Raw genomic sequence first — 26,148 nt, 5'->3', positions numbered from 1 at the left:
GTGGGGGGGTTCACATTACATCTGAGCCGGGGGTGTTGGTGTCCCTGGGGGGTGGGTTCTGGTCCTTGCTCCTGAGCGCTGGGCCCCGCCAAACTTCCAACTGTGGCCGAGCCTGGTCGGGCCATATTTACAACACCCCTTGTGGGCCCTCTTTTTTCCCCGGGGTTCCCCCCTCCTGGGCGGGGGCGGCGGGCCCCTGCCTTGCTCCTCCCTGGACCAACCGTGGGCCGGGCGGATGGCCGCCTGGAGTGCGGGGCGGGTCTCCCTTGGGGGGTCCTGTCTCGTACCTAGGGTTGGGGCGGGGGGATGCCCGGAACTCCTGGGTGGTGGTGGGGTGCTCATCTGGGGCTGTGGGCGTCCCTCTCCGGTGGGGCCCTGCGTTGGGCTCTCCCGGCGCGGCGGGGGGGCTGTTCTCCTGGTTGGGCTGGGGCGGCCCTCTCTTTCCCTCTGTGCCTCCCTGCTCTCTGGCTCTGGGGGGCCTTGCGGCGGTCCTGCTGGCCCTGGCCTGGGTGGCGGGCTTGGTCGCCCGGGCGGCGGTTGTTCCCTGCCGGTTTCCGTGTGGCGTGGGGGGGATTCCGGCTGCCGCTGCTGCTGCGGTGGGGGTCTTGGGGTGGGGATGGCTGGGCGCTCTCCTTCCTTCTTTACACATTCCACCATCCATATTAGAAGAACATGAGCACTCACCTGAGCACGGGTGTTGGCTCACCTTTGCACTAACAGTTTGCGTGACTGAATGACTGAAATGTTTCACACTAGTTGGTGTTAAGGCATAAGTATGCGTGTGAGCACTATCTGTTTTGTGTACATGTCGACAGATGGACATTTTTGCAACTAGCAGGTGTGTTTGACACTTGGGTGTGTGTGTGGACAGGCTCCGCCCTTTTTGTACTGCATTTGAGCCTTACCATAATGATTAACAACCAGTAAACTTGTTGCTCTATGCTGCTTCATGGTCTTATCCCCCTTCCCCTCCTACTATCACCCTCCTTCCCCCCCTCTTTCTAACGTCCCTCTCTCTTCTTCCCCTCTTTCCTTTTCCGTCCGGTCCAACACCAAAGATTTTCAAACATGTTTGAAATTAATAAATTTTGGCCTCAATTACAAAAGGGGTTTATTCAGACATACCTTTGGTTTGTCTGAAGATGAATAACCCCTGTTGTTAAAGTAAAATATGTCCAACACAAGAGGCCCTCAGCTCTCATCAGTTTGCCTAGCTGTTGGACAGGACAAGGTAAAAAAAAAAAAAAAAAAAAAAAAAAAAAACAAGAGGTACCAGACCGCACGGGAACCCGGGGGGGTCCAGGGGCCACAGGGCCTCCCCATGAAGACGTGAAGAGAATGATCTTTGATGTGTTTGTGTGTCTCAGGATGGCTTTGCCCCCCCGGATGATGAAGACTTGGACGAACAAGCCCACCTGGACCAGGATGAATACTGAGCCCCGCCCCCTGGACCTCCTTCATTTCCTGATCTTTTTTTGTCTTCCACCTTTTTTCCCAAATGTTTGATTTCTCCGCTTCATGGTTTGTGAAGGTAATGGTGTAGTGGGAGAGCGTCTGCGACTGGGAAGTTGTGGGTTCAAATCCACCATGGTTGACGAACACCAAAGACTCCAGAAATGGGACCCAAAGTGTCCCTGCTTTACACTCGGCTCTACAATGCTGGAACGGGGGGGGGGTAAACCAGCAAGAGGTTCCGGAGCGCGTAGTTCCTTTTTTTTTTGGGGGGGGGGGGGTCAACTGCATTTCACATGATGGGATTTACACCTACAAAGAAGAAAATCATCAACCAAGCTGCTCCCCAGCTCTAACGTGGAACCAGCTGGAACCTTCAGACAAATCCACCAAAAACCAGAAGAAACTGAACTTTTGATCCAACTGCTCTCTGTTCTGGCATGTTTTCAAAAGGATGTCATGAGTCGACCCATCATTTTCTGTTTGCTTGTCCTGGTTCTGATGGCTGGTGACTTTGTCTGATGTGGGTGGGGGTCCAGCGAGGACCTGAAGCCAGAGTCCATCTCAGCGCTGCCATGAAACAGCAGAATGTCAAACAAAGTGTCACCAGGGACGTTCTTCCCGCCGACAAGTGGTGTGATGTAACAGACGTCCTCATCGGATCTGGGGGGTTAGCTCTGATCAGAGGGAAAACGTTAGGGGGCGATCTGTGGGGGGCGGGGGGCCCTGTTCCTGAAATGAGACGGAGAGATGAGGAGCTGAAACAAGAATGATGCTTTGGGTTTGGAGAAGAAGCTTGTTTGCAGATTTTCTGTTTTTATTGTTAAAAATCCGTTTGGCCTGTGTGTACACTAAACCCCCCCCCCCCCCCCCCCCCCACAGAGACGGCCCCTTCATGCAAACACAGGGATGCCTGCATCTGTCCTGCAGAAAGGGCTGAGACAGACGTTGGGTTGAAGTTTGTAAAGATGTGTAGCATGAATTTATTTATTTATTTATGTCTTGGAAGCTTTTTAGGTGAAGCCAGAGCTGCTCCAGGGTGGTGTCAGCTTCACCCTGGGCTGGATCGGCCAGAAAAGTGACTTGAAACCCTAATAAATCAATATTTATTCCCCTACTTCTCATCAGGTCCCCCAAGATGTAGATCTGATGTATTCAGAGCTGCTGTTGGTTTTGAGTTTCACAGCATGATGGGAGATAATCAGCAGCTACTGATCATCAGCTGAAGGAAGTGCTGACTGACAGGATGGATGCTTCCGGTGCTTAAGGGCAGGTGGAGCAGCTTGCGGCAGCATGGTCATGTAGCAGGTGTGCTTCATGGTGTTCTGTGAAGGCGTTCTGACGGAACAGAAGTATCTGGAACGTCTGCTAAGTTTTGAATAAAGCAGCCGTGAGCAGAACCCTGCATGTTCTCTTCTGTTCTAGGAGGGATTCATTGTTGTGGGGGACTACCAGCCCCGCCTGTAGGGGGTGTTGTTGTTGTGGTGCTCGTTCTTTTTAGGCCGGCGGGGGTCCTGCCCCGAGCTGCTGTGTTGGGCGGGGGCTTGGAGTGAATGGATCCCCGTTATACCGATTCCTCACAGCAGAACCGAGCCCGACTTTCTTTAAACTGCAGTTCTGGGTTTAGGGTTATATTGGGGGAAGTGGGTGGGTGGAGGGAAGAATCTGATGAGGGAGGGGGGCCAACTGTTTGTAATTGTCCTGTGTTTTTACTGCTTTTATTAATTTTCATCTTTTATAAGTATTTTACTTGCTTTTATGTAAACCGCTCTGTGTTTTTAGTTGGAATGAAAGACGCTACAAATAAAGTTTCAGTCAGAGAATCAGAAACGTTCACACGTTTGGCTAAAAGGTGGAACAGTTGGCACATTTGGAACAGAAATGATGGAATTCTGATGTCAGACGTGTTGGTGGGTGGTTACGATGGTATGATCACATGGATCCCTCTTAACCAGAGTCAGTGATCTGTTGTGACCAGAAACCTTGGAGTCCTCATGAAGAAGACTTTTAACTCTCACATGAATCAGCAATGTCCTTTAATCTGCACAGCATTTCCCTCTTCAGGAGCATCCGGGTTCAGAATGAGAGAGAACGGAGTTCCAGCGTTTGTTTCTGCTGGACTTTCTTTACCATCCGGCTGTTCAGAAACCCCTAAAACCTTCAGCTTCAGTCTGAATGTGAAGTAGATCAGAATCACCAGTTTTAGCTTGATGTCATTGCTGCCTAGTAAAAGGCAGAACATGGTGGTTTTCTGGCTTTCTCAGGCACACACACACACACACACATGAAGACTGAATGGTCCAGAGGGCATTTTATTCACAAATTTCACATATCAAACACAAAAGCAGGAACAAGCAAAAACCTGAACTCTGAAATGAGTCCTCGCAGCTTTTTAGACAAAACTTGGAACACCACAGCAGTTATTCATTTTCCAAACAAGGGCAGAAGAACGCGACATGAACGATGATCTCACCTTTAGCAGACACAAAAAAGACAACAGTTGCAATCCAGACTTGTAGAGAGAGGTAACCAGGACACTAAAGAATATTATGAAGCCTTCCTTTAGTTAAACTGTGGGGTTTAAATGCAGCAGAACATTGGAGGTTACAGAGTTCCTGTCCAGGACTAGACAGACTCTACCAACCAGACGCTCCACCATTTAGATGCCATACCAACCAGACACTGCACCACGCAGACGATCTACCAAGCAGACGCTCTACAGACATAGACGCTGCAACAACCCATTGTTTGGTTCATTCTCTGTTTTTAACAGTTTCTCTCAAGTCCTACATTCTATCACCAAAGTTTAATGAATAAAGTTCTTCAGGGGATGGGGTCTTTATGATAACTAAAGAACTTAATGATGCAAGCGCATCCACCAATCACCTTAGGCCCACCTTTGAACTACAGTTTGAATTGAAGATAACTCTGAAAAATGTAAATGCGAGGGTGTGAAATTCCAGAAATACTTTTGAAAATCAGTCATGAAAATGCCGCTAAGAACTTTTAAATAAATTCTCTGAAAGAACTGGACTATTTAACTATTATTGACCTCCAGTTTTTGTGGGTTTTTTTGTGTATCAGAATATCTCAAATCTCGGACCCACAAGGTAAAACTTGAAAAAGTAAGAGACGGCAACCTCCTAAAAAATAACACTCTGTTCCAGCTTCGTCTTCAAGCCCCCAGCATCTTCTTCACCATGTAGCCCGGCATGTTGTAGAGGAAGAGACCCAAGATGGCGAGCACCAGGAGAGCCGTCACAATTTTGATGGTCAGCCACCTGTACTGGTCGCACACCAGGTGCTTTGCTGCTTTGAGAGGGATGAGAAACCAGAGCAGTGCCACGTCTGGACGGCTGGAGAGGGGGGAGAAGAGACAGATGTAAAAAAACTAAGGAAGTGTTCAGGGTCCAGCAGTACCCAGCTGGACCTTCTGTAGATCCTTCAGAGAAAATGGGCTTCAAAGGAAAATCTCCATACTTGGGTTTCTCTAATGGCTCTGGCTCGTTGCGTCCTTCCCCTGCTGGACTTTTCTCCGCCTCCTCCCCTGTCAGAAGGTGAAGCTCAGCTTCCACTTTGCCCTGTAGGAACAAAGACCCTCCAGGTTCAGCTGTGAAGCACGAAATGATTGACTCCCATCCAGGGCTGGATTCTGCTGCATGTTCCTATTTAATCTGATTATTTAATCTGGTTGTTCCCAGTTACCAGGGACTCACTGGGGTGATTAGTGATGATAATCTTCAGGTTCCAAACAAATTTCATAAAAGCAAAACAAGTTTTCCAAGAGACTCCCATGATTCCTGTCAATACATAAACAATTGCCAAATATGTCACAACTTCTCGGGAAATTAAATGTGTTTTCTCTCAGCAGTGCCTTAGTGCTCTTAAGCAAATGTTAGACCAACGTTATCACTTCCTTCATTATGGTTGCATTTCAAGGAGTTGCTTTGACGCACCGTGAGCTCAAACTCATCCTCTTCGTTTCGGGCCACAAAAGGCCACCAGCCTTTGATCCTCTTTTGCTTGAAGATGGACACCATGGGCATCTCAGCTTCGTTGGTCACCATCTCGATGGTGCACTGCTTGGCAGTCTTTGCTCCACGAGGGAAGCGGTTCAGGTCGAGCTCGATTGCACCTGCGGAGATAGTCATTGGGGTGAATTAACAAACCGGGAAACGCGCTCGACTTTTCCAGGAAATCCCGTCCTCAGTACCCAGAAAGTCATCCGCTGAGAAGTGATCGGCATCCCACACTTGGAGATTGAGTCGAGGCGGAATCTTGTACTCAGTCTCATCCCAGGCAAACATGGATTCCTTCTTTGAGATGACAATCTTCTCCTCAGCCATCAGGTAATCGAAGGGATAGACAAAGCGCCAGTTGAAGTTGCCCTCTCCAGTGATGGAGTGATAATGTACGTCAGTGTCCTGTTTGTCCTCCTGCTGTCCTTTCAGCCAGCTGTTACAGACAAACAAGTCTCAGTTTTCTCTGAAAATCCAACTGGAATTTGTCTCTTTGAGCGCTAACTACCCTCGGACAAATATGTCGCTGGATTTTTCTCCTGTGAAGATATCGTCGTCTTCGAGAACAACCTCGTCTGTGTTCCAGATGATCACCCTCAGCTCGAACCTGCAGACAAAAGCCGTGGAACATCCCTGAGGCATTCATATTTCCATGTAAGCTCTCACAGCATCACCTGCTCCTCACAAACGCTGAAGGATGCTGTCGATGAACAGATGGTCAAAAGGTTACCTTCACCAGACAGCTGGGAGCTTTAAAGCTTCTTTGATGGTTCTGCTGAAGGTCTCCATGGAGACTGACTCAGAACCTCCAGCTGCGCTTGCATGTATACTAGGCTCCGGTTATGTTTCCTCTGAAGCTCCTCCTCATTTGTTCTGCCTTTCACTGAACTTGAGGATGGTTGGTCACATTTTTGTCAAAGTTCTAGGGGTGCGAAAGCTTTTTAAAGTTCCTGACCCACACAGGGACTTTGTTTAGAGGCCTGCCTGCTCTGCGCTTCATAATTTAGTTTGGAAGAGTTTGTTCTAAGTAGAATTTGTTTTTTTCTGAGAGATGAAACCAAAATGTAGACGTTTGGCCCAAAAGCTCAGGTTTGGAGACATGCATGGTGATGGGAGCCTCATTCACACAAACACCCTGCTGCAACCTTTGATCCTGAACTCCTCCATACTGTACAGAACAGTTACAACTACGATGGAATGGATGAAAACTGATCCACATCGACGTGAAAACGGACAAAACTCCTCTTTGAGTGTTCCCACTCTGAGATGGGCCTGTGCTCTTTCAGGAACACAGGGTTGTTTTCTGACTTACTTCTTGGGTTTCCTTGGTGAAATGTCAAGTGCAGGACCAGGCGCAGTCATTTCTTTGGGGAACATGTCCACCCAGAGCTCAATTCTGCCCTGCACAAGTTAAAAAGGACAAGAAAACATGCTTTTTATTCTGTAACTTCCTTGTGAAGCAGTTTTCTCTTCTGTGCATGAACTTACTTGCTCTATTCCTGGCTTGTCAGGGTGGAGCAGGGGTCTGGTCTCCACATGTTCAGGGACGAGTTTGCAGCCAACTCGTGGGATTTCCTCCCAATGGGTCAGAACGCACAGAGCGAGGTGTTCATCCGTCTTCTTCTTCAGACCTGGTAAACACCAGTCATGTGTCTTTCAATGAAGAAGACTGGATTTCAGAGCGAAAAGACAAAAGAATACCATTTTCATCCTCAATCTCAGTGGGTGCCATGAAGACTCGGTTCTCCACTTTGACTCTTCCTCCAGGGCCATAGTGTGGCCCATCCAGTTTCCCATCCTTGCACAGTTTAGCCAGGATGTGTGTTGGTTTCATCGGGTCTCGCCACACATTGTACCCATGACTAAAGAAACATCAAACATTTCGGTATGGACTCAGTCTGGTCAGCGGTTTCTGTGTCAGTACATCATGGTGTGAGGACATTTGCACAAACACGTGAAGATCTCAGAGCAGAAGAACTCTGAAAAGACATTGTTAATTAAATACGGTTCTGTTCTGAGGTTCTGGAGGGTACCCGGTTCAGGAGCTCACATTCAGATTGTTTGGAGCAAAACCAGGAAGCATGTCTCTACACCCCCCATGATGGCGTGGGCTACAGAGGAGCAGGGTAAGCTTTTTTTCCATTTGACATGTAAAAGGTTGTAAAAGTAAACTTTGTTCCTGATCCTGCGCCACATAAATCCTGCTACTCTTTCAGGTCTGAGCTCATTCTTACATGGAGTACTTGTTGGCGACGCCACACGTGGCTCTATGTTTGCTGTAGAAGCGGTTCTCCAAGTCGATCTTGGTTTCTCCAATCAGATCATCAGTTCCCACCAGGTCCCAGTCGTAAATTGACACTGTCAGTGTGGAGTCCATTGGGAAGGTGGCCTCCACATCAAAAGACCTGACGACACAGCAATAAGCAGCCTTTCACACGCCTGAAAGCACATGCTGACTCCTAAACTTTAACAGGAATTCAAACTAACACTCCTTAATTAAATGCATGTTGTTTATGTGAACGATGCAAAAAAGGTGCATGAAGCAAAAATAAAAGTCCTCAGACTTTTAGGTTTTATGTATCTGCATTAAAACTATTGATCTCATACAACAATTTATACGTCAGCCAGTTTTGATTGACATTTTCAGGGACTTACTTTCCAAACAAAGGGTTTAGCTGTTTGGAAATATAGTTTTCCTTATCCTTGATCTCTGTTTTTCCTAGTTTGATTGCGATGTAGGGGTCAGCTTTCCCGTTGATGTCTGCTGGATGCAGATCGGTTGCCTGCAAAATAAAATTGCCTTTTTAATATGATGACGATCCAAAAGCGTCAGCAGTCCAGCTGTCTTCAGCCGAGTTTCCAGCTTACCCTGACTACATAGATGCGGACCAGGACGTTGACTGGATCGTTGTTGGGGATGTTTTGAAACATTCCCATATTGGAATCAAAACTCATGTCTCTGGGTGCGTCATCTGACACTTTGTACATGCACATGGAGCCCTGCATCAGCCAATGAAAGACAGTAAGAAAACTCTAGTATAGACTCATTGCCACTTGCTGAACATCTGGCTGGGTAGCTCGGTTGGTAAGGTGAGAGGCTACCAGGGTTCGATTCCCGGAGGGGGATAAACAATGGTACTGGTACTGGGTCAATCACCATATCAATGGCAAGCAATGAACATCACCCAGTGAGGTCCTTAGGCAAGACCCTTAACGCTACCGCCTCCCGAGCGCGGTTAGGCTGCAGCTCACCGCTCCCCCAGGGGATGGGTCAAATACATTTATCCCCTTTGTGGGATAAATAAAGTATCAATTATTATTATTATTATCTTGGTGGCCCCTTACTTTAAACTTCCCGACAATCCGGTCTTCATCTGCCACGGTCTGGTCGTCATCATCTCCAGCTTTTCCTCTGAACAGGTAGAAAGTGTGCAGCCAGTCTTCAAAGTTGTCAAATTCACTTTCCAGCTCCTTGGGGTAGACCTTGTTGGAGAACAGACAGCACTTTCAGTTCAGTCGGGTCTTCAGCTTTCACCCAAACTGTTGTGAAAGTTTGACGGCAAAAGCTCCTCAAAACCTTCAACTCATCCAGCTTTGGCTTTTTTCTCCCAAAGGCATCAAAGCCGGCTTTCTTCTTTTCCTTCTTTGCTTTTCCTTTCCTGTTGCCTTTCGCCAGACTGTTGTCAGGTTTAATGTCTGTGGGAACAAAGGTATGGGAATGTGATTACAGGGGGGGCAGGCCCAGCCAGGAGTATGTGTCACTGTGTTTACGGACCACTGGGAACCCCCTCTTTCCCCACTCAAACACTTTCAGGGAACTTTTATGGTTGTGCTTTTAATCTGAAAATGTAAATGTGAAGACAATGATGAAGATTCTGTTTCACGCTGACTTGAAGTTAAGTCCTGACATCAGTCTGACAATTGAGGACACAATTTGGATGAGCGGCAGTGTTTCAGGAAGAGAAGACATTATTACCAGATACCAAAATTCAACTTCAAGAAAAATACAGAGAGGTTAGCTAAGAATGGCATCTCCATCCATCCAGCAATCCATCCATCCATCCATCCAGCCATCCATCCATCCATCCATCCATCCATCCATCCATCCATCCATCCATCCAGCCATCCATCCAGCCATCCATCCAGCCATCCATCCATCCATCCATCCAGCCATCCATCCAGCAATCCATCCATCCATCCATCCATCCAGCCATCCATCCAGCCATCCATCCATCCAGCCATCCATCCATCCATCCAGCCATCCATCCATCCATCCATCCATCCATCCATCCATCCATCCATCCATCCATCCAGCCATCCATCCATCCATCCATCCATCCATCCATCCATCCATCTAGCCAGCCAGGCAGCCAGCCAGCCATCCATCCATCCAAACATCCAGCCATCCATCCATCCAGGCATCCATCATCCATCCATCCATCCATCCAGCCATCCATCTAGGCATCCATCCATCCATCCAGCCATCCATCCATCCATCTACCCATCCAGCCAGCCAGCCAGCCAGCCAGCCATCCAGCCAGCCAGCCAGCCAGCCAGCCAGCCAGCCAGCCAGCCAGCCAGCCAGCCAGCCAGCCATCCATCCAGCCAGCCAGCCAGCCAGCCATCCATCCATCCAAACATCCATCCATCCATCCATCCAGGCATCCATCATCCATCCAGCCATCCATCCATCCATCCATCCATACATCCAAACATCCAGCCATGCATCCATCCAGCCATCCATCCATCCAGCCAGCCAGCCAGCCAGCCAGCCAGCCAGCCAGCCAGCCAGCCATCCATCCATCCAAACATCCAGCCATCCATCCATCCAGGCATCCATCATCCATCCATCCATCCATCCATCCAAACATCCAGCCATCCATCCATCCATCCATCCATGTGTCCATCCATCCATCCATCCAAACATCCAGCCATCCATCCATCCATCCATCCATCCATCCAAACATCCAGCCATCCATCCATCCATCCATCCATCCAAACATCCAGCCATCCATCCATCCATCCATCCATCCAAACATCCAGCCATCCATCCATCCATCTATCCATCCAAACATCCAGCCATCCATCCATCCATCCATCCATCCATCCATCCATCCAAACATCCAGCCATCCATCCATCCATGTGTCCATCCATCAGTCCATCCATCCATCCATCCAAACATCCATCCATCCATCCATCCATCCAAACATCCAGCCATCCATCCATCCATCCATCCATCCAAACATCCAGCCATCCATCCATCCAGGCATCCATCATCCATCCATCCATCCAAACATCCAGCCATCCATCCATCTATCCATCCATCCATCCATCCATCCATCCATCCATCCATCCATCCATCCAAACATCCAGCCATCCATCCATCCAGCCATCCATCCATCCATCCATCCATCCAAACATCCAGCCATCCATCCATCCATCCATCCATCCAAACATCCAGCCATCCATCCATCCATCCATCCAAACATCCAGCCATCCATCCATCCATCCATCCATCCATCCATCCAGCCATCCATCCATCCAGGCATCCATCCATCCATCCATCCATCCATCCATCCATCCATCCATCCATCCAGGCATCCATCATCCATCCAGCCATCCATCCATCCATCCATCCATCCATCCATCCATCCATCCATCCATCCATCTAGCCAGCCAGGCAGCCAGCCATCCATCTAGGCATCCATCCATCCAGCCATCCATCCATCCATCCATCCATCCATCCATCCATCCATCCATCCATCCAAACATCCAGCCAGCCAGCCACAGAATCTCTGCATCCCTTCTGGGATCAGGGGGTTGTTGGAGTTAACCCAGCTTCTGTTAGGCAGAGGAAGAGTACATCCAGGTTTGTCAGGGTTACGTAGCATCACCTCCTCCATCTGCCATGTCCATGTCTTCTTTATCTTCCGAGTCGGACAGAGCTGCTTCCTGAGACTTGAGTGTCTGAAAGAGTCAGAACTTGGTTATCTGTCGTCATGCAAACTGACTGTAGATGACTTGATGGATGAGATAAACCAACAGGAACAGGTTCTGCTCACCTCTGTCAGTGTTTCAATGGAAGCAAAGTACTTGGACCACCAGTCCAGCATGCTCTCATCCAATTCCTCCTCCTCAGGCTCATCCACCTTCTTCCTCTTCTTCTTTTTGCCCTTTTCATCCTTGTCATCATCCTTCCATATTACAGATGTTTCAGTAAAGCTGTCAGGGATGGGATCATTTCCAAACCTGCTGATCTTACCTCCACTTTGACCACAGCTTCAGAGCACTGCAGAGGCAGGTGGTACCACACATCAGCAGCAGTTAGGTCATTTACAGACACATGGCAGTGATCTCAGTCAAAGAGGTTAAAAATGACAGGACTTTACACTTCCTATGAACCCTAACCTAAAGAAAACAAATATACTTTAGTGAGTGACTCTATCGAAATGATCTGAGGTAAACTGGTTCCTAACCCTAACCCTTTAAGGGAAGAGGCACCGAGAACTTTCAAACACTGGTGTCAGATTTTGTCAGAGGACTCTTGAGGAGCATTATTCATATTCAGCTGAATAACTTCAGCTCAGAGTGCCGCTGCTGTAAGGATTCTGCCGTCAGAATTTTGTGATATTTCCTGGGTTTTTGGACTGTTCTGTTGTCCTTGTCAGCCCCACTAGGTTCAGGTTGATCAGCCACAGCTGTCTTTATTTAGTCATTGACCTTCAGTGTCTGGTTTTCAGTTGTTCGTGCTCAGGTCATCTGCTTTTGTTGCTCCCTGGGCTCTGTCATGTTCAAGTGCCTGGTCTCCAGCATTTTGGGTTCTATCTGGGTTTTTATTAACCTTTATTTTGAATTAATGTTCACTCTATTATATTTTATCATTTTATTCTATTTTTCTAAAGTTTTGTTAGAAACGTACCGAGTCCAGTTTGACGACCGTCTCCATCTTCTTACAGGTGGGTTCTTGCTCCATGCTGACAACAATGATTTCCTCTGAAACACAAACAGATGTTTGGGACACTGGACTGTCGGTGGAGGAGCTGCAGGTCATCCGGCGTACCTGTGGTTGACCAGCTGTTTGCCGGGTTGTCCTGCCCCCTGTAGATGAACTTCCGGAGGCTGCTGACAGCGTTGGAACCTACCAAAGTGTATCGTCCAAAAGCTCTGCAGTCCACCACGCGAATGTTCAGAGGCGGGTGAAGTAACTCGTTCTCAGGCAAATCCTGATGGAGAACATTCAGAAGTGGGTTCTAGTTCTTGTCTGGAGAACTGTGTGAAATATGGGGCTGGTAGAGCATACCACTTCAAACCACTTGACCAGAGTGCTGAAGTTGGGGTTCTTCTTGAAGTTGGGGATGAGAGCGGACTGAACTCCCTTTCCTGCACATTCAATGTCGACACGAGGCCGGTCCACCTGGGCGAGGTTCACCCTCTTCAAGTCTCTCAGACCCCAAAACAGAACCTGTGAGAAAAGCAGCTTACCAGTTTCCCCTGGAACAGGGTTCCTACCAAAATGTTGAGGTCTGTCTAAAGGGAAACTGCACCTCAATCCTGTACTTGCTGAGCACTGGTCTGATCCCAAGCGGCACCGGCAGAATTGGGCCACGGTCCATGTCTGTTGGACCATCTATGGGGGGTAGATCAGCTTTTCCGTTGGGGCCGATCTAAGAGAAGAATGAATCAAAATGAATATTAATGAAGGAAATTGATGAGTCTGAGAGTTTAGGAGCAAGCTGACCTGCAGCAGCTCAAAGGCTGCAAGCATTTCTCCAGCTGCACAGTTCCCCCGATAGATCTGGTAGTACTCCAGCTGGGGGGGGAAGCGCGGCGGACCATAGTGCTCATCGGCCATCTTGACCACAGGCTTGGCAAAGGTTCTCCCCATGAAGTCGGCCTTGCCCTGGGAGAAGGTCACACACAGCCCAGCCTGAAATCTGCACTTCACTTTTGAATAGTGCTCTTTGATCAGAAAAGACGTCACAGAGGTGTTTAGAAAGGGAGGTGTGTGAGCGGGAAGAAACATGGCTGCAGCTGCACGTTTCCAAAGGGAAAGAAAGAAATGGAGACTTCAAAGCAAAGGTGACCAAGCAAGCAGCAACGTCCCTACAATAACCAGTGAACTGCAAAACAGATGGACCTTTTGCAACAAGATCTCTCTGGCAGTTAGTGGTTAAAATCCATTTTGGTAAAAAAAAAAAAACCCAAACCATCGTTTTAAGGAATGCAACAGGGATAAGAAGTCTGCCGTTCTGTATTCCTCCTGCATGCCTTTCAGTGCTCTGCACACATGACAGTGTCGCCACCATACATCAAGCAAATCCACACTCTACTTATCCAAAGGGCCGTCCAAAACAATGGCGTTATTGTCCAGAGCAGACACGAAATCTCAGTCAGCAACCATGTTTTCACAGGAGCATCGTGTTGACACAAATACCAAGCACTTAGAAATGTACGACATTGGATTAACAGCTGGAGGAATTCGCAGCCGTCTACTCAAGAAGTGTGTAAATTCAAGTCTGATCCAGTTTTCTCTTGAAAGAGAGGCTCACCACTGTGTCTTGATCATAGATTTCTATGACGATAATGGGGGGGTCATCTCTCAGCTCAACAGCCTCTCCAAACAGCTCCACATTCTCAAAAACCAGCAGCTGGTCCCAAGTTGGGCACAGAGTTTCCGCCAGCACCTGCAACAAAACCAGACGTCTGGGATCCTCAGGGAGTCCGGCTCTGTGGAATCTGTTCTAGGTTCAACTCACCTCGGTGACCTGGCTCTGAGTGGAGAAGAAGACTCTGGCAAAGGGGTCAGACAAGCCGGTGCTGTCAGCAGCAAACAGGCTGCGAGCCTGGTACATGTGGACCCTCAGCTGGAAGATCTGCTTCACTGAGGACACAGTCAGAGAGAGCCTCAACCCAGATGTTTAGGACCTATTTTAAAAACTTCATATCAGTCCCGTCTTTAGAAAAAACTTTTCTTGAGCCAATTTTGATCCTGTATTTCATCTACAATCAAATCTACTCTGTGTGGCTGCTGCTCAGAGAAGACGCCGTCATTTTCAGCTGAATTTCTGCCTAAAATGATTTGATTTCTTCAGAAAAGTGTCTCATAGGTTACACAAATACAGCTTTAGTTTGTTTCTCATGAAGTCAGCCATGGAGTTTTACAGGGTCTTGAATTTGAACCTGTTAGTCACAGGTACTTGTTTGGGTCCTGTCCATGGTTGTTTCTCTGCAGACTTCTGTGGTTCCTCGCTGCTGTTCTCATTTGTGTTGATTGTTTTCTCTGTTTATAAGAATCTGCTGGAACATTTTGCCTTTCAAGTGTTCCAGCTGGTTCTTGGTGGACCTCTCCCTATATCTGCATTTGGATTGAAGCTTCTTTTGAACCTTTCATTCTGCGTATGGATTCTTTGTGGTTATAACTCACAGTCTGGTTCTCCCAGCCCATGTCTCCAAAATTTGGAAGAACTGGCGATGACACGTCACTGTTGATGGTGTTAACTAAAGCCCAGATGTGTCTCTGATGTATTTATCTGGGACTCTCTTCTTTCAAGAGAAGGTCAGGTTTTTCTCCTCTGGGCTGTAGAATGGCCTGTATTGCGCTGGGCTTTGCTGATTGCAAACCAGGTTCAGTCACAATCAGGCCTCATAAACCATCTGCCAAATCGCTGACATGAACACACTTTACCTACTACCATTATGAGGTCTCTGCAGAGCCTACTGACAAACTGACACAGGTGTGTTCAAGGTAGACTAAATACATGTCCATGTTGGTCAGCCCACAGTTCCTTTTGTCCTTTTATACTGTGAACAACTAAAAGCTTATGCATCATTAGCTTCCACTGAACATATATACGATTTCCGTACTCATGTAGGTCAGGCTGATGGGAGGCGTGGATGGCAGGCCAGGCCCTTTAGACAGCTTGTTCTCCTCAAATCCATTTGGCAGGCCGTTCAGGTAGTCTTTGCGCTGCCTGGTGAGACCCAGCCACAGGTAGATCTCAATCTTGCTCTGGACAGTCCACCCAGCAGGTCCAAAACCTTTTTTTCCAGGGATCTTCAGAGAACAGGAAAAGATGTTTTAGCCGAGTCAACGAGACCCAGAACCGAAGACTTTTAGGGGAAACTCACTCTGAGAAAAATGGTTTTGACTTTTCCACAGTCCTTCCCTTTTTCCTCATCTATGCTGGAGTAAAGAATGTCTTTGGATGGAATCCGAGCATAAGCAATGCGCTTCCCGTTACTTATCATCCATATGAAGACATCGGGAACGCTGTGCTGCGGCTGCAAAGACATGAGATCCGCGAATGAAGTCCTACGATTAATGAGCTGCAGCCTCAAACATGCAATCCGTACCTCATCAGCCAGGAAGCGCAGCTTTGACAGGAAGTTCTGGGAAAGCTTGAGTTTGTCTCTGACTGTGCTTTTCTTTACCTGGGACCTCATGGCCTTCGCCTGCAGACCTATGGCTTCCTGAAACCACAGCCAACCATTACACACAGGAGGGCTTCCAGAAGAAACAAGGAAAAGAGTAAATGTGGAGATAATTCCAAACGCACCACTTCTGACAAACACAGCTTCAGTCTCTCCTTGTCGAGTTTGGTTCTTCCAGACTGGTTCTGGTCTTTGTTTGCTAGTGCCAGAAACTGGCTGGAGTAGAGAGGTTTCTATCAGCATGACATGCATTTTACAAACATTTTTGAGTAGAATCCTCTGTGTCTTTGCAGACCTGCAACCCTGGCTGAGCTCTTCCAGAACTCCTCGAAGCCTGCGCTCAGGATAGGCCTTCTCAGTTTTGATGATCTCATTGACATCATTCAGTCCATCCTCCTGAAAAAACAGATTAGATTCACCTTCACGCTGCTTTATTTCCACTTGTGACATGTTTGACTTGCCAGTTTATCAGCAATGTTGTCAATGATGTTGGAATTGTACAGCCTCCTTTTCTGGTCCTGCCATAAGCTCTTGATGTAGATACATGGCTTCCTTTCAAAGTAGGGCAGATGAAAGTAGTTCCTGTGGAGAAAACAAGAAGTTCAGGTTTTTGCACCAACAGTCCTTTAGTTTCACTGCAGAATCAAATCAAAACAGCTTAAAGTCAAGGCAAAATGAACATTTTTCTGAAAATTAACAAATTCCGAAGAAGCTTTTGTTTTGGAGCAGTTGTCTGTCACGTTGGATCAGGGGGTAGATCAATCTCATGTGGGTAAGTAATGGGTCTACGTCTCAGAGTGGTCCAAGTTGGACGGTGTGGGTCTGTGCTTGGCTAGATCCAATTATTATGCAGCCCACCGTACATTTCTACTTCAATGCTGATCAAACTGGTGAACATCCTGTATTCATTAAACCAGGTGAACAACAAACAAACATGTTTTACAGACCTAAAACATCGAGAATTTGTGTAGCATGATCGGACATTTACTGCATGAGTTTGCTTTGGCATCCAAGACATGTGTTGCCCCCCCCCCCGAAAAATAGTTTCTAGAACTGCCACTTTGTTACCAGAACCAGTTTCTTTCTGTCGAGTCTTGAACCCTAACAAGCTGAGGGAGATGGACCTCATGATGATACAGTACATTGACAAAGTTTACCTGACTGCATTGTCATTGTCAGACCTTGGAGACAGCCCATAGAATCACTCAATGAGGTCGCAGGGCCTTTTTACCACCAAACCCAACCTTTGGTTTTTGCTCATTTCTGTTTATCAGCTAATGAGCGAAAACAATGTATGGATTCAGATAAATTGGGTCTCGATCAGGTTTTTGTCGTTCCTGAGCAGCTGCTTTTTTCAGCTTATGATTTCCCTAATGACGTTCTCCTCTTAGGCAGCTCTCTTCCTTCACCAGAGTTTAAATTACCTGTAGCTTTTCCTCTATTCTGCCACGTCTTGTGTGCCTTTTGAACGTTCAGTTTTCTTCCTTGATCTGAGTTTTGCCCCATGCCACTTTTGTATTTCTAGATTTTGCCTGTTGGACTGGAGTTGGATGTTGACCATAATTCTCTTTGGACCTCCTGAACTAAAAGACCTCCTGCGTAAGCTTCTTCCTTGGACATCAGTCTGGAGATTCCTACCATCATCCCTGAGTGAGCAACCATTTTTACCCTGATGTTACCCTGAGGTTGCTAAACAACCTCCCTATTTTCAGCCAGTTACTGGCCCGCTGGTCAGGGGGATCCTGAGGTCTCCTCATATCTATTTAAGTGCTACTGAGCTAATAAACCTCTATGTTCTCCAGCTTAGTTTGTGTCTTCTTGGGGTTCTGCGTTGGACTCTAAAGCAGTGGAGACGCAATCTGATGGACGAGTCTGGGTTTGGAGGTTTCCAGGAAACGATACATTTGGGACGGCATTGTACCGATTGTGAAATTTGGTTGAGGAGGACTTATGGCTGGTTTTTTCAGGACTTGGCCCCTTAGTTCCAGTGAAAGGAACTCTGAATGCTTCAGGATACAAAACATTCTGGACAATTCCATGCTACCCTCATGAGGGAACAGTTTGGAGCGGCCCCTTCCTCTTCCAACATGACTGTGCACCAGTGACCAAAGCAAGGTCCATGAAGACATGGAGGACAGAGTCTGATGTGGATGAACTGGACTGGCCTGCAGAGTCCTGACCTGAACCCCATGGAACACCTTTGGGATGAATTAGAGTGGAGACTGAGAGCCAGGCCTTCTCCACCAACATCAGTGTGAGACCTCACCAATGACCTTTTGGATGAAAGGTCAGAAATTCCTAGAAACACTCCTCAACCTTGTGGACAGCCTTCCCAGAAGAGTTGAAGCTGTAATAGATCCACATCATATTGAACTCCACGGGTTAGGAATGGAATGGAACTTCAGTTTGTATGTGAGTCAAGGCAGGTGAGCCAATGATGTTGATAATATAGTGCATCCTTTCTCTGCTTGACTTGTATTGTAATGTTATCTCTGTCCTAGGATGGAATTATGTACAACAGCAGGGAAGCATTTCTGTACAGAGACGTTTCCTTTCTGGTTGATCTGTTTGCATTTTGTTGTCACTCTGTGGGTGTGGCCTGACCGGTCAGTGATGACAGGCTTCATGGGTGGTGTGGTTGCCACTGAAGTCAAGTCTCCATCGTCCTCCATCTCTTCCTCACTGGAGTTGTGGATCAGCTCGGTTTCCTCTTCATCCCCTTTGCCCTTTTCCCCCTTTGGTTTTGGTTGGAGAGCTCCATCGATCTCATTTCCATAGTAACCTGGAGACAGTAGCAGTGCTGGTGTCAGCTGGAGGACCATCTTCTCCTTAACCTGATGACAAATCAACACAATTACCTATGGTGACCTCAAAGTTGATTGGCTTATCACCGATTTTTCTGTCGATCATTGTGGCCTCTAGGAACGAACCAAAGAGGAAAAATTCTTCCACTTTTCCTGTAGCACTCTGTAGAAAACAGTGAGAGATGAGAGAAACAGAGCCATGACTTTCTGTGAATCTGCTATGACCCACAATGCCCCCCCCCATGTAAAAAAATAAGTCACTGCCCTGCAGGTAGCTCTTAATAATGCATCAGCTGAGCTAAATTAGGATGATTAATAATTGACAGTAATGGCAGTTGAATAGGACCTGACAGCAGAAGGAACAAAGGACTGTTCTGCTCATTCAGGCAGGGACCCACCTCTGAGATGTTGGGCACCCCCTCCACCTGGACCTCGGTGGAACAGCTAATTTCAGGTGAGGATGTGTCCAAAATTTCCACCCCCAGGCTGATGAGCAGACGAGCCCTGAAAGACACCCCCTCTCCAAGCCCATCATTTAGCTCCTGGTACTCATCCAAAAGGGAGAAGGTCCGAGTTGAGCCGTACATGTTCACCCATGCCGGGCCCAGCGTGGGGAGGAAACCTGCAATGTCCCAGATAAGAGCATAACGTTTCTGGAATTATTGGCTAGGCTCTCGTCTCTAGTTGGTGTCACTGTGTGTCCACCTTTATCTCCATCATTAGAGATATTCCTCAGGTCCAGGAAGTGTGTTCCTATGGCGACGTCATTGACTTTGTCTGAGTCCCGGAGCTGGATCTTCATGCGTCTGCACAACGGTGGAAACATCTCTGTGAAGGCAATCTGCTCATTCCAGATGGGCTCGTAGCAGCTCTTCTGAACCGATGTTTTCCCCTTCAATTACACATCACACCACTGTTAGCGCGAGGTCAGAAGGCAGGTGATGGTTTGATTCTGTTTAGAACTTGCCTTCTGCCCAGCAAACTGAACTTGGACGTAAGGATCAACCAAATCCTTGTTCTCTCCAATAAAGGCTTTCTTGACGTTGGCCATGATGCTGGTGTTCATCCTGGGAAGTCCCTCTGCTTTGTAGATCTTCAGGTAGTACCGAGCCCACTGTCGCTCTGCAGGGACCCCTTCTGGGAGCAACAGGTTGCTGACACAAGAGTTTCACTATTAACTTATCTGCACAGTGCCGATAACACGGGGCATCAGGGATTAGTTTATCTTTTTACCCTTCAATGTCATCCTCATCTGATTCATTAGCCTTGTGTGGAGTTTTTATGGTGTCTCCTTTAGCCACAACTGCAATGTCACATTTTACGTAACCTTTGCCCCCGGCTGTGATGTCATCAGGGTCGGACAAGAGAGCCCATTTATGGTAAAACTGATGTTCTGAAAGGCAAAGAGAGAACTTATTCAGCTGAAGTGTCTCGTTGTGAGACTTGATTCTATTGGAGATCAGGACACATTTATGGGAGTTGAAATGAAGAAATATTTATTCACTTGTCTCAAGTCATGTTTGATGTGGAGCAGAGTGAATGTTCTGCCATTACCCGGCTGAGAATAGATGGTTCCTACGTCCAGTTTAAAAGTTCCCACCAGAGTTCCACTCCGAAGCAGATTTTTAGAGTGAATTACCTGCAGAAGGAAAGTCTGTTTAGATGATGTGCTACTGCAGGCCCTGAAGTCCTGTCCCCTCACAGCTCAGGGCGGATTCCAACTTTGGCTTCAGGCACCTCTGGACCAGGGTTTGTCCTTCAATCTACACCACTGGACAAAAGGGCAGCTGCTCTGCCTAAAGCCAAAGTAATGAGCCTAAAACGCCAATGTGAATGCACAATAGTAACCCAGCATGCTGCCAGACCGTACAGATCATTATGACTCTTTCCATCAGAGTTTATCTTTTAGCTGAAACATTCCCAAAAACACATAACAATATTACAAACCATATGGCAGTATTTTTGTTTTCTGTAGCTGGAGCTAGAGTATCCAGTTAAAATAAAAATGGTGCATGTGACTGACGGTACTCACGGACACTTTCAAGATTTTATCAAACATAACATCCGGGGGAACGTGGAAGTCGAACACAAAGTACTGAGGAGAGAGCACATTATTTACTGTCCTGATAAGAAATGAACTTAGAGATGAACTTAGCCACAATCTGTGATCAGCTCACTTCGTTGTAATAGGGACAGTTGGTTGATTCCTTCATGGAGGTGTACTTCTTATCTTCTCCAATCTCTACACAGACCATTGGATCCATGTTGAGTCCCACCAGCTGTCTGGCTTCAATAACCGTCACACTGACCTTCAACAGAGCAGTCACAGCATTAACATCAAGCACAAAACAATCACCACAGCAATGTGGGCGGGCTTTACCTGGTAATCTACTGGTCTCCCAGAACTGGGCTCCATCTTGATTTCTGGTTTGGACCTGGAGGATCCAGAAAGGAAATGTGTTCTCAGAGAAATGGCCAGTGGAAATCAAACCTAGAGTGGGTCATTCTTGCCTCTTGTTCGACACATTGGTCGTGACAGCTGTGACTGAAGCCAGTGAGATGGTATCAGGGTCCGGGCCTCCACGAAACATGCCGTTATTATCCAGGTTCTCAGCCTCTAAAATAGCAGGTTCGTCTGGAGATTATTTTAGAGAACGATTACCAGACAGCAGCTTTTATAAGATCACATTTCTGTTCCATTAATGTTCTGCATCCACATCAGTCAAAGCAACGATCTGTCGCAGCAAATACCTCCATTTCTGTCCTCCTTGTGTCTGCGGTTCTTAGAGCGTTTCATGATTTAAACCATCTGTTGGTTGATCTGTAAAAGTCATTAGGGAAACATTTCTAAAGATTGTCCTCCAATAAAATCCAAAACATCAGTGTCACATCAGAACCAGGACACTAATATTTAAAGAGGAATGTCACGCTCGTATAAAGAGGACCTGAATTATTTAAAACCCCAGACGCTACTACAACGGCCAAGGAGGATACATTTCACATGCATTGTGTAAAATATTCGATTAGCTAATCAACAAAGTGCCCTAAAGTACATGGACTGTTTATATACAGGAAAAGCTTTAAAAAATAAATTAGTAGCATTACATTCATTAGAAAAAAGGATTCAAAGGCCTTTTGTGATGATAAAAACGCAGAATATCTGTGAAACATTTGCAGTCTCTCCACAGACTTGAAATGATCCAGAGTTTTGACCTTTTCAGCTAAAACAAACGCACTGCTGATCAAAAGGTTTACGGTCATGTCAGCCGTTAGACCTGGATCTGGTCTGCAGACCGTCGGCTCGCGAATGCAGTTTAACGTGTTCTGGTGGTACTCACCAGGCAAAGCGGTTATGGTTCCTCTTTTCCAAATATCTGCACGTTTGCTTCAAACACAGCCGTTCCTGAGCGCCACGATTCTCCTTAAAGAGTCCCTGTTGGAGTTTTTCCTGAACTTAGCCCAGAACGAGGTTCAAAGCCAGACGGAGCCAAAAAGAGTTGGGTTTGGCCAAGTCTGCCGTTGGGCTGGAGTGAAGTGATACCTGAATGAATAGTGCATGAGTGCTGAACTGGACACTGGTAAGTATAACTTGTGACCGCTGACAGACGTCACTGTGATCAGAGTCCTAGGAGGAGGCGGTGGCTTCTCTTTAACCACAGTAAATAAACGTCTGCTGCAAACCATGGATTATTTCATCTGATTCTCACAAACAAAGCTTTTCATGACGGCTGACACACTCAGCAGATTTTAACAGTCGACTTTGGATCAAACCCAAAGCTAATATTTGAGCTAACCCTGGTTGTCAAAGTTTACGACTGTGCTTATAGAACCCAAATGTGATGTCCAGCTGTGTGGACGCCAGGCCTGAAGAGGTTGAAGGTTTTAAGTGCTTCATCTGGGATTGGATTTTATGGAATCCAAAAAACATCAGAACATTCTGGTGAAAAATGTCTGGCTTTAAATCTTATGTGGGATGTTTTTCTGAACTTTCAGAATGAAATCAAGTCTGAAATGTTTTGGTTTGAACCTTTGTTTAGGCTACAGAACCGTCTGTGATGTCTGGATGAAACCTGCCTGCTGAAAGGTTGGGACTGAGACGGGTCTCAGCGGGCGAGACGGGTCTCAGCGGGTGAAACGGGTCTTGGTCGGTTCGGTTCTAACATCCTTAGATGTCTTGCATCCTGGGCAGCATCCCAAAGACCTGCTCATCATCTCAGTTACACACTGAGGCAGCCTGAAAGCCACACGACAGTCTAAAGTTGCTGTTATCTGATGATTCATAGCTGTAAATTATTCACGGCTCCCAGTCGCTGCTGCATGTGGCTTCCTAAGTATGAGGTCGCATTGTTCACAGCAAAAAAAGAAAAAGAAGATGAAGCTTTTACCTGACTTTTTTTCTGTTGGTACCTAAACTGAGCATCTGGGTTTTCCAGTCTGACCCTGAACTGCACCAAGCATCACTTGTCTCCTCCTGCTCATCAGCCTGGCGTGGGGGGTTGAGGGACCTAAATGGTAATTACATGTTTAGTAACAGCTGTAGGGAAGCCGGGTTTACTGGAGAATCCCAGCTGACCACGACATTACAAAGTCACAGACCTCTGACAGGTCTTTGAGCCACCAAACTGTCTGATCTGTAAAAGCATCCATTGGTAGAAAGAATCCAGTCTAAAACTTAGTTTCATGACGTTCTTTCAGATATTAAAAAATGTGCAACAAAGATGTTTAGGTAGACCGCATGAATATGCATGAAGGAGCAAGCAAGCCTTAAGATGACACCTTTGAGAACAGCATCTGAGATGAGCCCCACAATGACTTGATACCAAGCATGCAATCTTACACCGTGTAGGTCCAGTGTCTTTTCTTTTGCTGGTGCTTGTAGACCGGTTATCAACGTCTTATTGGTGCCCCCGTGACTCAGCGGGACACCACCTGACTCTGGTGTAGGGTGTCCCTTTGCCACATTTAAGCCCAGTATCTCTGAAAAAACTAGGCTGATGTTTGAGCTGTCAAAATGAAAGGAATGTTGCTTTTATTTGTCTTACAGACTCATGGTTGCTGATACAAATGTCATCAGTGGTGTTCCACAGGGTTCTTTCCTATCTGTTTTTGTGCTTCCTTCATGTCTCATAATATGTGAGAAGGTAGACCAAGCTTTGGTCAAGAAATCTGGCTTTTGGGAAGGAAGAAGCCTGAGGTTGTGTCAGAGGTCAAAGGGTACTAGCAACCACAAATGACCTGGATTCTCACAACAGCTTGGACATACCGTGGTGAAGTTGCTTATGTTGGCTTGCTTAAGCATGAGCCCCCACCTTTGCCACCATGTTAAGTCTTTCTGGGGGGACTTCAATGGGCATGTGGGCAATGGCTGAGGAACCTGGAGGGGTTGGAGGGTATAGCCTCCCTGATCTGAACCTGAGTGATGTTCTGGTGTTGGACATCTGTTTCCATATCAACATCTATGTTAAACATGCACATCAGTGCACGAGGCACCAGGACACTCTAAAGGAGGTCCATCATGGACTTGGTAGTCGTTTCAGTCGTCCTTGGCTTTGTGCTTTGAACACTCAGATCAAGGGGGGGCGGAGCATCATTACATTTTCTTCACCTTCTTCTGAGGTGAAACAAAACCGAAAGAATAAACTGTTGTGAGTTCTTGATAAAAGCCCCACAGTGTTTACAGCTACCAAAGCAAATTCCTAGTTCTGTCAAGCATCCTGTAACGTAACACATGACTGCACAACTTTCTGATTCTGAACCTGTTTTTGTGTGGAAGTTCTTTAGTTTTTAAAAAGACAGAAAACGTTTTAAAAAATGTCTAGCTTTAAAACCGTTAAATTACCAAAAAAGAAATGTTGTGAAGTTGTCTCCTCGCTGAAAAGTATCATAAAATGAAGGTCACTGGGTTTTAGGGTCACATGAGGATGGACCCTGTAAAGACACAGCTCCACCTGCTGGCCTGAGGCCGGGCCTGTCAGTGATGATCCTGTTGCCATGGTGATCTTAGGCTCGTCCATCATTGTCAGATGAGGAAACAGCTTTCACTGTGACGGAGGAATGAAAGTGACACAGCAGTTTTCTAGGAAACCTTAGCAGCTGATAAGGATGGGGCAGGGTCTATTAAAAGGGTAGATTTAGAATCCGTTTGACCCCCCCCCCACACACACACACACATCGCTACCGTGGAGAGACGGGGAAATTTCCTGGTTACTTAAAACCATCAAAGAGTAGTTGTATGCTTGTGAGTCACAGAGGGACAGGCAGCTGATGAGGGGAGGGGCCAATTTCCATGGAGCAACCAAGCAAGGACCCCAAGGCATCCTGGAATAGAGAGGAGGATGAGGAGGAGGAGGAGGAGGAGGAAGGGGGTTTCAGGAGACACTGGAGGGGCAGGCTCAGTCTGAAGGATGGTCATGCTGAAGAAACTAGAGTTGCATCACAGAGAACCCCGACGACAAGAACCATCAAGAACCGGAACCACAGATGACAGACCACTAGGTAACGGAGATTTTCTGCTAAACCGCATTTTAAACAAATAGGATTACTGACTCTGGATCACAGATTCAGGATCAGACATTCAGGATCACAGGTTTAGGATCAGGATCACAGACCCAGGTTCACATACTCAGCATCAGAAACCCTGCAGGAAAATAGTCTCTAAGTCTGTAAATAACAAAAAGGATCACCGATTCAGCAGTATAAGCAGGACAACAAGGTTCAGGATCACAGATTTAGAAGTAGAAGTTCAACATCACGGTCCGAGTATTGTGAATTTAGGATTAGATTTTCAGGGCCACAAACTAAGAACTGCAGGCAGAAGGGCAGTCCCTGGATCACCAGGATTACAGACTCAGAGTAATGGACTCAGGATCACATATGTCGGATTACAGTTACACACTTGACTTTCATTTGCAATCACTCACAGTCTACTTAAGCACCGCACTGAGTCTCCCTCAGTGCAAAGTATTGTTTGTTCCGCTCTGCCTGCATTATCGTTGTTTCTCTGATGCTCCCATGCTTGTTAATGAGCAGGCGGGCGGATGGATAGATGGATGGATGGGTGGATGGCTGGATGGATGGATGGGTGGATGGATGGATGGATAGATGGATGGATGGGTGGATGGCTGGATGGATGGATGGATGGATGCATGGATGGATGGATGGGTGGATGGGTGGATGGATGGATGGGTGGATGGCTGGATGGATGGATGGGTGGATGGATGGATGGATAGATGGATGGATGGGTGGATGGATGGATGGATAGATGGATGGATGGGTGGATGGCTGGATGGATGGATGGATGGGTGGATGGATGGATGGATGCATGGATGGATGGATGGATGCATGGATGGATGGATGGGTGGATGGATGGATGGATGGATAGATAGATGGATGGATGGGTGGATGGGTGGATGGATGGATGGATGGGTGGATGGATGGATGG

General features: G+C 47.0%; 3 protein-coding genes across 7 annotated transcripts in view; 2 read left to right on the top strand and 1 right to left on the bottom strand.

The window, feature by feature from the left end:
* Positions 1 to 3,282, top strand: part of mapre3a (microtubule-associated protein, RP/EB family, member 3a) — a 28,039-nt gene extending 24,757 nt beyond the window's left edge. For all 3 annotated transcript variants that reach the window (XM_023951402.2, XM_023951400.2, XM_023951401.2), the window contains one exon: positions 1,368 to 3,282. In XM_023951402.2, coding sequence (XP_023807170.1) covers positions 1,368 to 1,436 — 69 coding nt within the window. In that variant the 3' untranslated portion in view covers positions 1,437 to 3,282. The remainder of the gene's footprint in view (positions 1 to 1,367) is intronic.
* A 462-nt stretch (positions 3,283 to 3,744) lies between these two features.
* Positions 3,745 to 26,148, bottom strand: part of LOC101160130 (otoferlin-like) — a 29,107-nt gene continuing 6,703 nt past the window's right edge. Inside the window, exons 1-42 of one of the 3 annotated variants that reach the window (XM_020699862.3) lie at positions 22,046 to 22,227; positions 21,459 to 21,528; positions 21,219 to 21,342; positions 21,088 to 21,142; positions 20,885 to 21,016; positions 20,740 to 20,802; positions 20,262 to 20,346; positions 19,941 to 20,100; positions 19,675 to 19,861; positions 19,413 to 19,599; positions 19,106 to 19,329; positions 18,762 to 18,870; positions 18,508 to 18,685; positions 16,365 to 16,485; positions 16,199 to 16,299; positions 16,029 to 16,119; positions 15,826 to 15,942; positions 15,601 to 15,753; positions 15,337 to 15,526; positions 14,229 to 14,353; positions 14,022 to 14,156; positions 13,211 to 13,372; positions 13,017 to 13,136; positions 12,773 to 12,934; positions 12,533 to 12,695; positions 12,392 to 12,465; positions 11,735 to 11,761; positions 11,535 to 11,666; positions 11,367 to 11,439; positions 9,049 to 9,167; positions 8,817 to 8,954; positions 8,340 to 8,471; positions 8,127 to 8,254; positions 7,706 to 7,876; positions 7,173 to 7,333; positions 6,960 to 7,102; positions 6,784 to 6,872; positions 5,980 to 6,078; positions 5,666 to 5,907; positions 5,409 to 5,587; positions 4,933 to 5,033; positions 3,745 to 4,808 (exon numbers count right to left, since the gene is read on the bottom strand). In XM_020699862.3, the coding sequence (XP_020555521.2) occupies positions 4,628 to 4,808; positions 4,933 to 5,033; positions 5,409 to 5,587; positions 5,666 to 5,907; positions 5,980 to 6,078; positions 6,784 to 6,872; positions 6,960 to 7,102; positions 7,173 to 7,333; positions 7,706 to 7,876; positions 8,127 to 8,254; positions 8,340 to 8,471; positions 8,817 to 8,954; positions 9,049 to 9,167; positions 11,367 to 11,439; positions 11,535 to 11,666; positions 11,735 to 11,761; positions 12,392 to 12,465; positions 12,533 to 12,695; positions 12,773 to 12,934; positions 13,017 to 13,136; positions 13,211 to 13,372; positions 14,022 to 14,156; positions 14,229 to 14,353; positions 15,337 to 15,526; positions 15,601 to 15,753; positions 15,826 to 15,942; positions 16,029 to 16,119; positions 16,199 to 16,299; positions 16,365 to 16,485; positions 18,508 to 18,685; positions 18,762 to 18,870; positions 19,106 to 19,329; positions 19,413 to 19,599; positions 19,675 to 19,861; positions 19,941 to 20,100; positions 20,262 to 20,346; positions 20,740 to 20,802; positions 20,885 to 21,016; positions 21,088 to 21,142; positions 21,219 to 21,342; positions 21,459 to 21,504 (5,379 nt within the window). In that variant the 5' untranslated portion in view covers positions 21,505 to 21,528; positions 22,046 to 22,227 and the 3' untranslated portion in view covers positions 3,745 to 4,627. Of the gene's footprint in view, positions 4,809 to 4,932; positions 5,034 to 5,408; positions 5,588 to 5,665; positions 5,908 to 5,979; positions 6,079 to 6,783; positions 6,873 to 6,959; positions 7,103 to 7,172; positions 7,334 to 7,705; positions 7,877 to 8,126; positions 8,255 to 8,339; positions 8,472 to 8,816; positions 8,955 to 9,048; positions 9,168 to 11,366; positions 11,440 to 11,534; positions 11,667 to 11,734; positions 11,762 to 12,391; positions 12,466 to 12,532; positions 12,696 to 12,772; positions 12,935 to 13,016; positions 13,137 to 13,210; positions 13,373 to 14,021; positions 14,157 to 14,228; positions 14,354 to 15,336; positions 15,527 to 15,600; positions 15,754 to 15,825; positions 15,943 to 16,028; positions 16,120 to 16,198; positions 16,300 to 16,364; positions 16,486 to 18,507; positions 18,686 to 18,761; positions 18,871 to 19,105; positions 19,330 to 19,412; positions 19,600 to 19,674; positions 19,862 to 19,940; positions 20,101 to 20,261; positions 20,347 to 20,739; positions 20,803 to 20,884; positions 21,017 to 21,087; positions 21,143 to 21,218; positions 21,343 to 21,458; positions 21,529 to 22,045; positions 22,228 to 26,148 lie in introns of those variants that run through there. The other 2 variants (XM_078941281.1, XM_078941280.1) reach the window with 2 other exon arrangements.
* LOC105357551 (uncharacterized) overlaps positions 24,990 to 26,148 on the top strand; it is an 11,471-nt gene continuing 10,312 nt past the window's right edge. Inside the window, exon 1 of the mRNA XM_078941298.1 lies at positions 24,990 to 25,202. Within this exon, the coding sequence (XP_078797424.1) occupies positions 25,112 to 25,202 (91 nt within the window). The 5' untranslated portion in view covers positions 24,990 to 25,111. The remainder of the gene's footprint in view (positions 25,203 to 26,148) is intronic.

This window comes from Oryzias latipes, chromosome 22, assembly GCF_053564925.1.
Source record: "Oryzias latipes strain Hd-rR chromosome 22, Olatipes_Hd-rR_3.1".
In the NCBI taxonomy this organism is placed as follows: Eukaryota; Metazoa; Chordata; class Actinopteri; order Beloniformes; family Adrianichthyidae; genus Oryzias; species Oryzias latipes.
Note: the sequence above shows the minus strand (reverse complement) of the source record. Positions and strands in the feature narration are given on the sequence as shown.